The 14,855-nt window shown below is 43.7% G+C and overlaps 1 protein-coding gene across 5 annotated transcripts in view; it reads right to left on the reverse strand.

Moving 5' to 3' along the window:
* Positions 1 to 14,855, reverse strand: part of GPM6B (glycoprotein M6B) — a 110,969-nt gene that overhangs the window by 26,394 nt on the left and 69,720 nt on the right. For 2 of the 5 annotated variants that reach the window (XM_054196223.1, XM_054196233.1), the window contains exon 1: positions 5,896 to 5,971. The exons of 1 other annotated variant lie outside the window; for it this stretch is intronic. In XM_054196223.1, the coding sequence (XP_054052198.1) occupies positions 5,896 to 5,956 (61 nt within the window). In that variant the 5' untranslated portion in view covers positions 5,957 to 5,971. Of the gene's footprint in view, positions 1 to 5,895; positions 5,982 to 14,855 lie in introns of those variants that run through there. 2 more of the 5 variants (XM_054196198.1, XM_054196214.1) reach the window with 2 other exon arrangements.

The following is a 14,855-nucleotide window of genomic DNA, read 5'->3' on the forward strand; positions in this document are numbered from 1 at the left end:
GAACAAGCCTGTTTATGAGATCACACAAGACGCCATAATAATTTAATTTGATGCAAAATGGAAATAACAGAATTGCTCACTAGTACTGCATACTGTCTGCCCTCTCCCTCCCAACTGTTTGCTCCCTGTTTTTTTGAAGCTACTTACTGGACCACAGTAACAGATTAAGACTTTTTTTTTTTTTTTTTTTTAAATTAAAAATAACCAGCTGCAAAGACTTCTGGGACGAAAAAAAAATTCCTCATTTGCATTGCAGCAGCATCTAGACCAAATCCATGTCACCAAACGGATTTTATCCTATCAGGCCTGAACCCACGATTTGAGATTTCTACTGCAGCAGCTACAAACCTCCCTTGCTCAGAGCAGAGCAGGCAGCTGCCTTTCCCCCTTAGCCTGAGGGGATGCTGGTGAAGTCACCATTGTTTGCCGTGGGATGAACATCAAACCCTGAACCGTGGAGATTGCGTGTAAACTTTGTAGCATCGCCTCGGCAGGTGAAAATATCCTATGAAGTTGGCTTTTTTTTAACTAGTAATTTCTGGTTTTGCAGTAACAGGGCTCCCTTCATTAGGAGACAGCTCAGACTCCGTAAGGAATCTCAGTTTCGCCACTGCTCTGCAAAGAGCCACTTCGCAATGGCTGTTTGGTAGCCCTCACTGCATGCCTGGCACAACATCTGAAGCTGAAGAGCATCTTTTCGTGACTTCACTGGGACCCATCCTGACCCACTCATGCAAAATCACCACCAGGTCAAAAGCCCCACAGGCTTCAGTGGCGTAACAACTACGGCACACAGTACATACGAAACAGAGTTTGACTGTACCCTGAATAGTCAGCAGAAGAAATAATGACTTCTTTATCTCTTGCTTTTTGAGGACCTAACTACACAAATTGCATTCCCAGGTCTAGGTTACAACGCTCTCCACGCACAGACAAGCTCCTACAGCTGGAGGTCTCCTGTTTGGACCAGGCTGTACTCCATCCTGCACAGCCGCAGCAGCTACAGGGGTGACGTTTTCATGTCACACCACACGGGCAAACTGACGGCGACTGTGGTGTTCAGGATTCACTGGGATGAATCATCTTGCCTGCTTGTAATAAAACTCCCAGTGCCCAACATCCTCACGCTTGCTGTCTTTGGCATATGGTTTGAGAGGAAACCAACAGTTACGACCTTCACCCTTGGCAGCTGACAGAGCAGTCCACAGGAGCAAAGAGAGGGCTCTCATTTGGTTGTTTGTGATCTGGCGATCTGGTGATGAATACTCCATGAGGAGCAAGGCTGGCCAGAAAATGGGGAAAGGTTAGAGTAACCAAAGGGGGTTCCCCCCCACCCCTCCTTGCTCCCCTCTTTAGCCCCTTTGCTCCCACTGCAGAGTCCATTGTGCACGTGCAGTGCCATCTGGGGCTTCCCCCCCTCCCCGTTACCATATCCCGTGGCACATATGTCTAGGTTTTCTGCTTTCATGAGGTCATTCAGACCAGTATGAGTACTTTCTCCAAGCGTTTTCAGCCCCCGCCTCCTATTTAGAAACCAAATCCTATTCATTAAAACCTAAATCACTAAGCCTGCCAAATTATTATCCCCAGAATATCGCGTGTCCCAGATTCTCCCTGGGCTGGACCTCTCTCCTACTGTCATATTCTTCAGGGACTTAAAGCAGTTGTTGTTTTCAGGGGATCTGAAACACCAATAAACTGCTTGAAATGGGGAAAAAAAACATGCAGCATACTAAAAATCTTTAAGCGGCTTGACAGCTCTGAAATTACCATACGAGCCTGACATCAAGGGGATACATTTGAAAATTTTGGCTAATAACCATAACGTGTCTACAAAAAAAAGACAATTTTTTCTATTTGCTGTAATGAAAAACACATCTACCTGTGATGCATGAAAATGTCACAAGCTCACTGTCTAAAAAGAACTTTGCTAAAAGTGAAATAAACTGCACATTAATTCACTCCTTTCTCATGTTGCACTTCAGCAGCTCCGTCTACATTACCGCACACAGTTGTGCAGTTGTGTTTATGGCAAGTATTTTCTTTCTATTTTTGACTAGCATATACTTGTCTATTTAGAGTTTAAAATCGGAACGATCACTTCATATATGATAAATAATAATAAAGCTCCCAGCCGTTTCTGAGCATGAGGTCTTCTTTCATCGAGAGCACATTAGTAGGGAAGAGCCAATTAAAAGGAACCTTGGGTACAGCTGCTCAGGCCGCTCTGCATTATTCCTCAGCACAGCATATGCAATTTGGACATCGTATGCATTCATATAAGGAAACTATATCGTAGTGAAATGGCTTTCTTTCATTCTCCCATGTGTAATTTGGTAAATTCACCATGGTCATCCACAGTTGGGTTTTGGGTTTCTTCTTTGAATATTGCAGCTTGGTAGTATTTCTCACGGTTAAATGAAAAAGGAAACTTACTGTCTCTGTTAATGTGTATCAGGATCTATAACCTTCACTGCTGATGCAAAACGGCATTTCGTTTTTCATATTTATTCCACCTCAGTAAATCTGCCTGCCCAGTCCTCACGTTCTGATTTAATTTAATGCCTGCAAGATAAACCCTGTCATTTGTAATAATTTGTAAACCTTCATCTTTAAAATGCATCCAATCTGTCCTGCAGCCCTGTAAAGTATCTGTTAAACATTTTGCTTCAGCTTGCTCATGGTGTTCTCCTCTGATAAGGGCTGCTGATACGCAGCATAAAGCTCTTATTTCTTATCTCCATCGACATGGGTGTTGTTCCATTTCCAATTAAAAAAAACTGGGGCAGCGACCACTCATCTGGGTGCAGAGAAACAAATGTCTGATAAACACTGAATCCATCAGCTGGGGCAGCATCACTGCCTGAATCAGGCAGGGGACTCACAAAAATAATTATTAAAATCTAAAACTGGAATTCGCATACAATTTAGTGAACTTTAAAAATCTAAATGAGATCAATCATTTTCATTTCCCTATCAGTAAATATTCATAAAGCACATCAGCTTGTGTAAATTGTCGAAAAATAGCTGGCCACCCGCATTTGCCACAGGGACAGGAAACACAAACCAGTACCTTTGTGACACCGCCGTTCAGATCTGACTGTATTAGGCGCTCGAATTGAAAACGGCTCTCGCTGCTCATCCCAAGTGCTGGGGCAGTCTCGCTTTCCATCATTCTCCTCCAGAGCACAGGGAGCCCTGTACACAGGGGCTGGCAGCTGGGCATGTAGTCCTAGCCCAAATTCCTCCAAGTATTTATTCTATACAATTACAGTAAATCATTAAGGAGGTCCTTGCATTAAAAAAACACAACCTGGAAAACTGTAAAACTCCAGTAAAGGGAAAAAAAAAAACCCCTTTTAGCTGAAAAGTACAATTTGCTCATAGCTAAATGCAGATACTTTCCCCTGAACTTGGCAGCGCGAAGCATACTGAGTGGGATCTTCTCTTGCTCAGTATTAGCAAAAACTACATCCCCCAGACCCCTTTTGACACTGGTTTATCTCCTAGGACTTTGCAATTCATTTCTGGAAGGAAGAGTTAAAAGACTTTGTGACAGCACTTCCACCGCTTCGAGCTACGGTGGCTGCCTCACAACCACTGCATCCAGAGCATCCCGCGAAGGACGGACATTACGCTAAAGTCCAGGAGGATCTTAGAGGAAGAAGCAAGTGTTGCAAACCCGGCAAGCCTGTAAGGCACCGCAGGCAGGAGATCCAGTCCGGACAGAAAATGGACACGTTTTTGAAGGGGTCAGCTTCCGTTTTACACCCCAAAGCGAAGCGGCAGCATTTTCCAGCAAGTTTCTTCACACAGAGAAAAGGCTCATTTTTCTCCATGAGAGAGCGCTGCTGGTGAAAACAGCCCTTTTGAAAAATCCTGCTATTTCGGAGGTACCTGATGCCTGCTGAGCCCATCTAAAAACCCGACTGGGCTAGACAGTCTAAGCACTTTGGAAGATCTGCCCCCCAATTCCTCCTGCCTCACTGCTTCATGGCAAGAACTTTGCAGGGGAATCTGGGCTATTTATTTTGCTACTGAAACTAGGAGTAGGACTGTTTCAGTTTTCTCCATTTTAATTCACTGTGAAACATATTGGGAATTTAAGCGAATAGAAATAAAGAGCATAACGTGAGAGACCATGTGTTACTTTCAGAACTGGCAAGAACAAAGCCTTGAAGTGTTACATACACATACCTATGTGACAGATCCAAAGTATGGAATTGTCACAGAAAAACTCGGAAATGGTGGTAAAATTAAGATAGGAAGTTCCCCTGCCTGCATCCTATGAAAGCAACAGATCAACAACCGTGACTTGGTAACAGATTTACCATTGTACATGTTGTGCTTTCATCCTTGCCAAAATAAAAGGGAAACCATAAACTCATCATAAACACACTCGGCAACACATTTCATTTTGCACAGCTGCTAACGCATACAGATAACTTTTTGTGGTGCTTATTGTAGATGAGTTCTATCGGTTTAAAAGAAACTCATCAATCAGAAGAAAAAATTGCAGTAATTTTTGAAGGATGGTCTGTGAGCTCAAGATGGCTTTATAGCCAAGGTATTTAGGGCATTTTGTACATTAACTACTCAAAATCTGCAGTGAGGTGGGTTATTGTCCACATACACTAACGGCTTTCAGAGTTTAATCTCTCATCAGTGGACCTCCTTTTGTGAAATCCCTAAGGGATTATGTAGTACTATGTCTAATCACTTGACAAATTTCATTTACTTGAAACTGAAGCTAGGTTTGAATTATACAAAGCATGCTGGAGGAATCAGATTCAAAGTAGGAAAACAAAATCTGGTACTGGACAGTACCGGGATTTATCATTACATTCACATCTGAACTGTTTAACAATAAATTAAACAATTCTACTTGGGGAAATGTATTAGGTGTGCATCAGCTGCATATGCCTATGAGATACTCAGATTGCTTTAACTGACACACAACAGGTTCAAAATATACTATGACTCATGTAAAAAGGCAGTGGAAATTTAAATAACTTTGTTACCGCTGTATCATTTAGCAAAACAACACTGCTACGATTTGTACAGCGGTCTGCTACACTGAAGAGGGACATTTATTTGGCACCAACTATATGATGCAGAAACAAACCAGTCCTTTGCTAGTTGAATTTACCCTCCGAAGTTCAGCACTTCAGACCAAATAAATCACCTGTGAGGCTGGGAGGGACGAAGCACCTCTCTCCTCCTGCGCTGCCATCTCCCTACCGCAGAACCGCTACCAGGGAATTGTTCCCTCCACTAAGCAGCAATACTTGGGGATTAACACATCCTGAAATCTAAGGCTGTGAAACTCATTGCATTATTCTCCGTTATCATAGTGCAGGCAGATCTCTACAGAAGCACGGTTTGCCAGACAACACCATAGAAAAGGAAATTTTAAATTAAGAGTAGCGTTTGGCACCAAGCTAACTACACAAAGGTTGCGTGATATTATCATCTATTCTATGTTATTATAACCTAGGTCTCCCACACTGCATTGCAAAGCCTTGCTACATGGCTAGTCTCGACAAAAAACACCAGATCATGGCTCTGAAAACAGCACGCAAACACACAGGCACACGCTACCTCTGTAAACCAAATTTACCAAAACCCATCAAAGACGCAGCAATAACAAGATTTATTTTGCAAACATAATTTCTGGTAGGGTTAGGACAGATTCAGAGCAAATACAGACGCAGACAGAAAGATTGCCACTCTATTAATGTGTTGTCAAGCCATGCAGGAAAGGACAGCTAAAAGCCCAAAGACGCAGTAATGATTGTTTAAGAGCTATTCGAAAAAGTGACAAAACTGGCCGAAACCTCTTTAAGCCCCCTGAATGAAAAGATTTAAACAGGCTATTGTTAGACCCCTGGGTACCTTTTTTCTCTTGGCTTTGTTCTGCATTTTCCTCCGCTGCAGTTTCCATGGCTGGCTTCATACCATCCACCAAAAATGCCGCCCCCCCCTCCCCCCCCAGAAAGCACTTTTTCTCTTCGCCTCCTTTCTCACTCCCTTCCGTCTCCTATTTACGGCGGCGGTGATTGAGCGGCTCTGTTCTCCCCTACAGTAGATTACAGTCTTTTCCAAAAACGCCAGAAAAGTCTTGTCAGCTTCAATTTCGCTCCGCTGACTGGTCCACGGAGGAGCCGTGCCAGCCAGCGCTCAGCCATACGTCACGGCGGTCCCCAGCTATAAAATAGCCATCCTGCGCCCGACCCTGCCCCGGCTGGCCGCCTTGTGGGGACCGGCATCACCACCTCGCATCCCCTTCCCCTCGCCCTCCTCTCTTCCCCCTCTCTTTACTCCCCCACCCGTCTTCCCAAGGCTCCCGACGACGAATGTTAATCAATTCTCTGGGCGGTGAATGGATTGGCGACACCCGGGAGGGGAGACGCGAGGGAGAAAGAAAGGAACCCCCCCGCCTTGGCCGCCATGGGGTGAGCCCCCCAGCCGCCGTCTCTAAGGGGAGGTGCACGCCGGCACACAATTGCCAGGCTCCCTTTTCCCATGGGACCTCGTTATTATGCTGCGCGTTTTGATTTATTCCACATGCCCTCTGCTCTTTTCAAGGGGCAGGGGGCGACAGGGTCTGTTCTCTGTTTGCTTTCTTTGCCGAGCAAGTTCTGCTCACCCACGGCAAAAGACTGTGTGAGAGAAGCATAAAAGCAAAAATGGGCATATATCTATATACACACACATGGAAAACTTAAATTCTTTCTCTGACTAGCGAGCACGATGGAAAAAAAAGCACAAAAAAACACCCAAGCAAGTAGAAAGGAAGCAAGCTCAAGCAACCTGAAATGCACATGCAATGCTTTAAAGGATAAAATGTTTAAGAAAACGCAGCTTGGGTTTTTAAAAGGATGTCTGCCATTAGAGACCTTCTAAGCCATGCTTAGAATCAGGCGCAGAGTTGCTGCTACGCACATGTTTGGTCGCTCCCCTAAATTGAGACAGGCTACAGCAAGATCTAACAAGCTGTACTAACCTGGCTCTGGGAGCAACAGAACCAGGACACATCTGCATTGCTCCACACGAGGTGACTTTAGGTGTCCCCAGCCCGCTCTGAGCGGCCCCATGCCTGGCAGCCACAGACCAGGCAACACCACACAGGGGTATTATTCACCTTCCAAACCCCAAGATAACTGACATATTTAAGGCTGTGCTGTACCGAGGCTAATTAACCTTGCCTGTCACTGTGCTTGTCTCAGTGGCCTCACAGCGTGCCACACTGCGCAGGGCAGACGTGCCCAAAGGCACCCCCCTTTTTTGTGTGTAGGATGATGGAGCAACCATGGCGTAATGGCCTTTGAGGTCTGGCAGTCTTCTCCGGTCCAGCCGCCGTGGCCGATTCTGCAGGCTGCAGAGACGCCGAGCAGATTCAGCAAATGCTGGGGATGTTAAAACCTACACACTGCGTGTACCATATAACAGATTCAACCAAGGGAGTGGGAAGAGGGAAGCAGTCCAAAGATTTGTAGCTGCAATTCAGCCTCTTCTGGTTACAGTTACTACACCCACAATTTTGCTGTGCATTTTTATTTCTATAGACGCCTAGTGAAAAGCACAAAAAAACCTCAGACCCAGCCTTTAGAGAAAGTTCCCTTCTCTCGCAAGAAATCAGTGCACAAATCCTTTTCTTTCACCATGGTCGCCATAGTTGTTACTTTGCTTTGGGCATTACTACTCAGACATATGCTTCAGCCCAGCTGCCAAGAGCTCTTGGACTTATGCTAAGGTTTCACATCACAGCATCAAAACTTGATGTCATGCATTTGCCTAAAAAGATTTCCTGGAGTCCAGGAAAAGCCTGCAGTTGAAGCTCCCACTTCAAGCAGACCTTTTTATAAGCAGGAAGAAGTTAATCGGTAGAGGAGATGGAAATATCCTCAGCAATCAGCGTGAGGCAATGGGTTGGGTTCCTGAAGGTGATCAAATGGGCAGCACCAGCAGAGACCTCAACCCAGGCACAAGGCATATTTCTCCGATCTCCTCCTCCAGCGCCCACACAGCAGTCCATCGAAAAATTGAAATCCCTGCCCAGCAAGACCATGCACTGCAAACACGTTCCCTCAAGGAAACAGCTGAAAGGTGAAACCGTAGGTGATGTGACTGCCGTACTCTTTTAACCATTGCTAGAAGTTGTTCAAGTCCCGCAGTCAAGAAAGGAAAGAGAACTTTACAGTTGGGATGATTACACAAAGAAAATGTTCTACAAAGACTGTGTTTTTTCCCCTTTTAACATCAATAAGATTGAAAATCCATAGCAAATACACCCTACTTGCTGAGCGTCACACAAATTTTAGTCGTTGGCCAAACCAGCTGATTGACAATAAAATTCCCTTGGAATTTCTCATCATGCAGTCCATACTTCTGCTCACTGTTATCATAGTCTGTACCTCTGTTTCTTAATGATCTTTGCTTATTTTGGGAAGCCTAAAGGTTTAAAAGGTTGAAACCTCTCTTCTGACTACCAAAAATTACAAAAGGCCTGTTCAAAAACTAATTGAAGTGGTATAATATGAATACACTTATCAGTATAAATACACAGAAAACACAAACATGGCCTGGAATTTCCTTTCTTTAAACAGAAAACACATTAGACAGAACCTTTGGTTACAGACTGTCCCCGGAGGAAACCCACTAACGAAGCTCTCCACTCTGTATCAGTGAGACCTACCCCTTCAAACAGTTGCATGCTTTCCTGCTGGTGAGCAGAATTTTTTAGGCAGGCTCAGGACTTCAGAGCAGATGTTTTACAAACACAAAACTAACAGGCTAGGAGATTATTTCCCCTACTTTCTCCAAGGATAACCCCCTCCCCAAACCAGCAACGAAGAAGTCAGTGCACAATAACAGGTTGCCCAGAGAGGTGGTGGAGGCCTCATCCCTGGAGACATTCAAGGCCAGGCTTGATGAAGCTCTGAGCAACCTGATCTAGTTGAAGATGTCCCTGCTTACTGCAGGGGGTTTGGACTAGATGGCCTTTAGAGGTCCCTTCCAACCCAACACATTCTATCATTCCATGATTCAATACCAGAATCAGCTTCGGAAGTACTTGAACTGAAGACTTCAGAAGCCATCAATCCCAACTAGTCAAAAACATTAATTCTACCTACTAAATCATCCTCTAAAAGCTGCAAGTGATGCGTCAGTGTAAAGTTCTCCCCCTTCCCTTCCTATTAATTTCCAGATTGCTGGAATGTATGATAGGTTTTAAGCGCTTATTATCTTAAGTAATTTCTTAATCTTCAAACCTCTGTCCCACCACTGATAAACACAGCAGACGAAACAAACTATATGCTGTTTCCTCCAGGGCTAACACGGGTGCTGATCTCGTGCTTCGAGCATTAACCTTAGCCAGCAAGTTGTCTCATCCAACGCTCCCTCCCTTAATCAGATACATCCTTTTCACAGTATGTGATGAGACTAGAACATGTCAAGTCCATGCCTACGACAACACAGCAAAAGACAAAGCCACAAAGGTAGAAATTACAAAAAAAAAATAAAAAAATTAAAGGTTGATATTCAGCAAAAAAAACCTGCTGTACAGACCAGGCTGATTTAGATAACCAGCAACCAGAGAAAGCGGCTAGTTACATTTCAGGAGCTCGGCCCATCATTTTATTTGCAAACAAAAATAAAAATGAAAATGAGGAGAGGGGCTGAGCAGTGAGGGTTTCTGAGCCTCCAGCCAAGCCTCAGGATGAACAGCAGTAGAGCAAAGTATGTGAAGGCACTGCACACCAAGCGACATTCACTGCCAAATAGTTTTTAAAAAAGAGGTTTTAACCTACTTTATCTAGCTTTAAAAATAAAAAAAACATTTAATCATTTTGCTCAGTCAAGTAAAATAGTACAATTGCACAAGTTAAAAAAGGCATTAAAAATCCAATTCTGTTCACTTGCCAATTCCCTTTGAACATCTATCCTTAATGTCACTGAATCTAGTTTACATTCCTGAAGGCTGAGAAGCTCTACCATAAGCTACAGCAAATTCTTCACAAGCTTTCAGGAGACGAATACACACTTGCCATTTCTACAAAGGCTTCGCAGAGCTGCAATAAAGAGCGTTCTCACATAACTTCAAGAGCAATCTGAGATTAGCCTCTGAGATGCGAGACTTAGAAGTTTTAAAATACAGGGACTGTCCCTCAAACAAGACTGACATGTATTCCAAACAGCCAATTTTAAAGACAACTTGTGGAATGCTTTCTCTCTTTTTTTTTTTTTTTTTTTTTTTTTTTTAGGAAATATGCAAAAATATTTAAGAGAAGAACAAATACACGTGCAGCCACTTGGTGTGCCTCTCAATGTAATTGCTTATGTTCAGACCAGCTTTAGACGAGCTACCTAAGACGTGAGTATAAAAACCAATCTGAATGCTTATGCAAAAGCAGGCAAATTTTCCATGTGGATACAATCAAAGGATGACAGCAAGCTTTTAGTTGTGCGGCAGTCATATACCTGGCAAATATTTAAAAAGAAGATTGGGGCCCGTTTTTTCAGACATACTAAACTACTAAGAAAATGAAATCCAAAGTAATGAACAAATAACAGTGGAAAAACCTGCATTTTTACCACAGTATAAAATATAGACTACTAAAAAACACGAGTCTGCACTGCACTTGGGGATCTCAATCTTGGATTTCGGTAGAAAAGGCAAAACTAAAGGCTTAAGTGTGGATAGTGTTTATCTTTGCAACCAAAGAAAATCACAGAGTTAACTGATGCAGGTAAGTCCAGGAGGGTGAGCAGACCTTAACAGTGTGAAGGCACCTGTCCTGTAACCCCTTTAATAAAGCCACATGAAGATGGCAATAGCTGCTGCCAAACTAAATGCCTGGCGGCAAGCAGATGGGCAAAGTAGTTGTCGTTCAGTTGTCGGGTTTCATACATTTGTGTGGCCGGCCTGCCACCTTCCAGCTGGACCACTGCTTTAGTCCACTGCAGTCACAGCCACTGGCGAGAATCAAAGCCAATAAACAGCCTAAATCCAGAGCATACACGGATGGCTAACCTTTATTTGGAACATGGGGGGGGGGGGAAACCTGATAGCATCACAGAATCTTAGTGGTTGGAAGGGACCTTTGAGATCATCGAGTCCAAAGATGATAGATAGATCACAGGAATCTCAACTACACTGAAGACTTTTAAGGAAAAGTTATAAACATGAAAATAAAATAAATAATGTTTGAAACTGAGCTGGAAGCAACATCACCCCCTGCACCCCTCTGCTGCGAGGCTGCCTGGAGTAGCACCATGCTTTTGGCAAGCCAGACAGAAACATGGTGACAAACTGGAGCCCACTTATAGTATAGCTGAAAGAGCATGGATGAATAGGAAAAGCTAAATGAAAAATTAAGAGAAGGCAGGAAAAGACTCTAAACATTCACAGGGTATAAATAAACATCATGATGGGAAGAACTGATTTAATATGATAAGAAGAGGATGCAGTTGAAAGGGAAAACCTCAGGCAAACTTCCTGACATCACACCAACCTCTAACGGAAGCAATGAAATCTCCTCTCCTATGGGACTGACCACCTTGGGATGACAAAGACTACAAGAAAAATAAAAGCAGACACCCCATCTTCTCCCCCTAGAAGTAGGTTTCATTCAACAAGCAACATTCAGAGCACCAGCCCCAATGGTCATCTTCAGCTTCTACTCCAGTTCAACAATTTTATGGCAATATGTACAGTTTCCTACAAGTGTAATGCATACCAAGTTCCAAATGCTTTAAATCTGAAATTAGGCAGCAAAACAAGGCTTTGAGTTACCCAATCTTATACACATTTTCTGCTCAGCAGCGGCAACATCCTCACATACATGACTAATACATGAAGTCCTTCAGCGGTGATTCAAATGCTCCTCCATCATTTTAAGGGCTAAGTTCTTGATTTTGGCACGCATAACACCCTTTTTTTTTTTTCTCTCTCTGTCACCTTTAAAACAGAGGAGATTCTCAGCTGTTATGCCTGTCTCCCCATCCCTCTGCCTCGAGTCACACATTCGACAGTGGCAGGAACACTGCAGTTCTGCAGGAAACTGATATGCTCAGGTCCTTTGTCATTCCCTTAATTCTGCACCTTAAAGACAATTCAATCTACTTAGCTTTTGCTATGAACCCTCTCCTCCAATACTGTTGCCAAAGCCTACTGCCATCTCAGAAGACTAACAATAGAGTTCTAAATACTTGGACATACTGAAATAGGATCCTAGATATTTATGTTGCTCTTACTAGCACTTCTAACATAAGTACCTCTTGTACTTGTAAAAGAGCTATTCCTGCCAGAGTTTTTTAGAAGGCAGCAAAGGTATCATTATAATACACTCCTGCTAATGCAGCTGCTTAGTCTCAAAATGCATGAGAGTTGAGACAGGATCAGTATCGGAGACTACCTGTTGATTATTTTTTTTCTTTATCTATCTGTAAATGAATCAAAACTTCTCCGAGTTCAGCCTTGACACAAACTTATTCTTCTGCTCCACAAAGTCAGATTTAATCACACAATCCTCTGTTAACTTTACATCCAGTTCTGATTTTCAAAAACTGCCCTCCCACTCTTCGCATAGACTTCAGCATCCCACCTACAATCTCTCATCTATTCAGTGCTCGTTTTGTTCTTCAGTCTTGGCCTCAGTCCAGTCTTTTCACAAAGTGTGGAGAAAAGCAGGGAAATACAAAGAAGTACAAAACCCTACAGCTCCCCAAAGAGAAACCACGGGCACTCATTATAAAAAAGTACCCCACACTGGAGGGGCATGGGGAGAGACAGGGATGAAGACCCCTCCTGAATTTCATGAGGCATTCCATACAGAAATCACAGATATAGATGTGTGTGTGTGTATACATATGCAGAAAACATGTATGTGTGTGTATAAGTAAGTACATGAAGAAAACACATGCATATATTACATAGATATTTTTATTGAGCAGAAAACCTTATCAGCACCATCAGAATGACAATGACGAATGCAAACTAATTTGTCAAGTCATGCAATAGGTACTAAATTTGATAGTGAATGCACAACTAAGCACCATCCTAGTGCTACAGCCTCCCCCAGATCAAGATTTCAGGGCCAAGAACCAATTCACCCAGCGTCAGACTGGATTTTGTGGCAGAGCTAAACCACGCAGCGAGAGCAGCGTTCCTTAGGCACCATTATCCGATCACCCCAGCATCCCGGGTTGAAAGGCCAGCCCCACCACCACCAGCCTCGGCTGCACGTTGCTCCAAGACCCCACTCATGGATTATTGGGCAGTTGCGTGTCAACATTTTGAAAAGACCATGTAATTCAGCTGTCAAAATGTTGATGTAAAAGAAAGTATCAAAATAATGATTGGTACAAGGTACCAATTCTTCATTCAAAGTTTCAGCAGGTTGTAAGTCACTGTTACTGTAGCTGTTTCCCTGATACTGAAAATTCCCGTTCCAGTGTAATTAAACTATGCTTTGGGAAAGATCCTGGATCAGTTCTGTCATGCAGCCCTGGACCACCTGTTGAATTGCAAATACAGTTTCTGTTCACACACAAGACATTAGTCATGAAATCCTCAGTTAAGACACTAACGAAAGGGTCCCCAATTAATCATTGTATTCTTCGCAAGAGCAGATATCCTCATTAGGAAAGCGGCAGGACAATAACAAGTTCCACTTTGAGGGTGTCCAATTAACTCATCGACTAAATATGTGCCAGGCAAGTTCGACCGGCCTAGCTTTTCCAATCCCCTCTTTTCTAGCGGCATCAACTGGGATCCCAGTCATGTATAAAGTAGCGGTTCTTTCCACGCTTTACAATGCCTTTGAGAACACCGCCAGTGGACAACAAACAACAGCCGCTGAAGTGTTTAACAGGTCTTTCACTTGAGTCCATAAAAAAGTTAAGTGTGCTCTTGGAGAGTTCAGCGCAATTAAAAAAAATAAAACCCACCCTCTACCTTATAAACAGGGAATAACTTAACCTGCCGACAACGAGCACGATTGGAGCTCCGTCGGGATCATGTCACGCCTCGACTTCTGCCGAACCTCAGCAGTGGGTGATCCTGCATACAAAGCAAGCGCTGAGACAAAAGCGCTATAGGGTGAGTTAAGGACAGCGTAGCAGCTTTCAGCCTGGATTCCCAGATAGGCTGTCAAGTAAAATCCCTTGCCAGGGCAGGATTATTCCCTGGAGTATACCCTTCCAATGCTTTGCCTCACCTAATTTTTTAAGTGTCTTGAGCTTGGAGCCCCTCGGTGGTTTCGTGGGAAGAGCCGCTCTGCAGCCCAGCAGGTTTTGAGGCTCGGCACAAAGGAGGGCTTGAACCACGGGCAGCCCCCGCTGCCACCAATGCAGAAGGAGAGGCTTCTCCAGAAGGAGCCAGAGCAGGATCCTGACCTCCAAACTACCCTCCTATCCTGCTGCCTGAAAACCACCCAGACTCCGTTTTTAGCAATCTCACCATGACATTGCCTAGTTACATCCCCATTTCTCTGTTTCTTTCCAAACATGGCATTCACTTGTTTTAAACCGCTAAAAGGCATCACTTCTGCACTTCGTCATGAGTCAGAGAGAAGTTCATTTAGCATCTACTTTTCTTCATCTGTTCCTTGTATCATTCCCATTTCATTTCTGCTCTCTGGGTTTCAGCACATTTGTAACCATCTCTCTTGCACTCAGAGCTTCCCAAGTGTAAACACTAAGCATTATCATTACATGTTTGCTCTGGAGACCCTCACATTCGTTATTCAAAATGGCACTGGGCATTTTTGTTCTCAGAAGTACGACAGACACATCTTCTGTCTCTATTACCACTACCGATTCCTGAAATACCATCATCTGCTCCACCT

The sequence above is a fragment of the Rissa tridactyla genome, chromosome 1, assembly GCF_028500815.1.
Source record: "Rissa tridactyla isolate bRisTri1 chromosome 1, bRisTri1.patW.cur.20221130, whole genome shotgun sequence".
NCBI classification, from domain to species: Eukaryota; Metazoa; Chordata; class Aves; order Charadriiformes; family Laridae; genus Rissa; species Rissa tridactyla.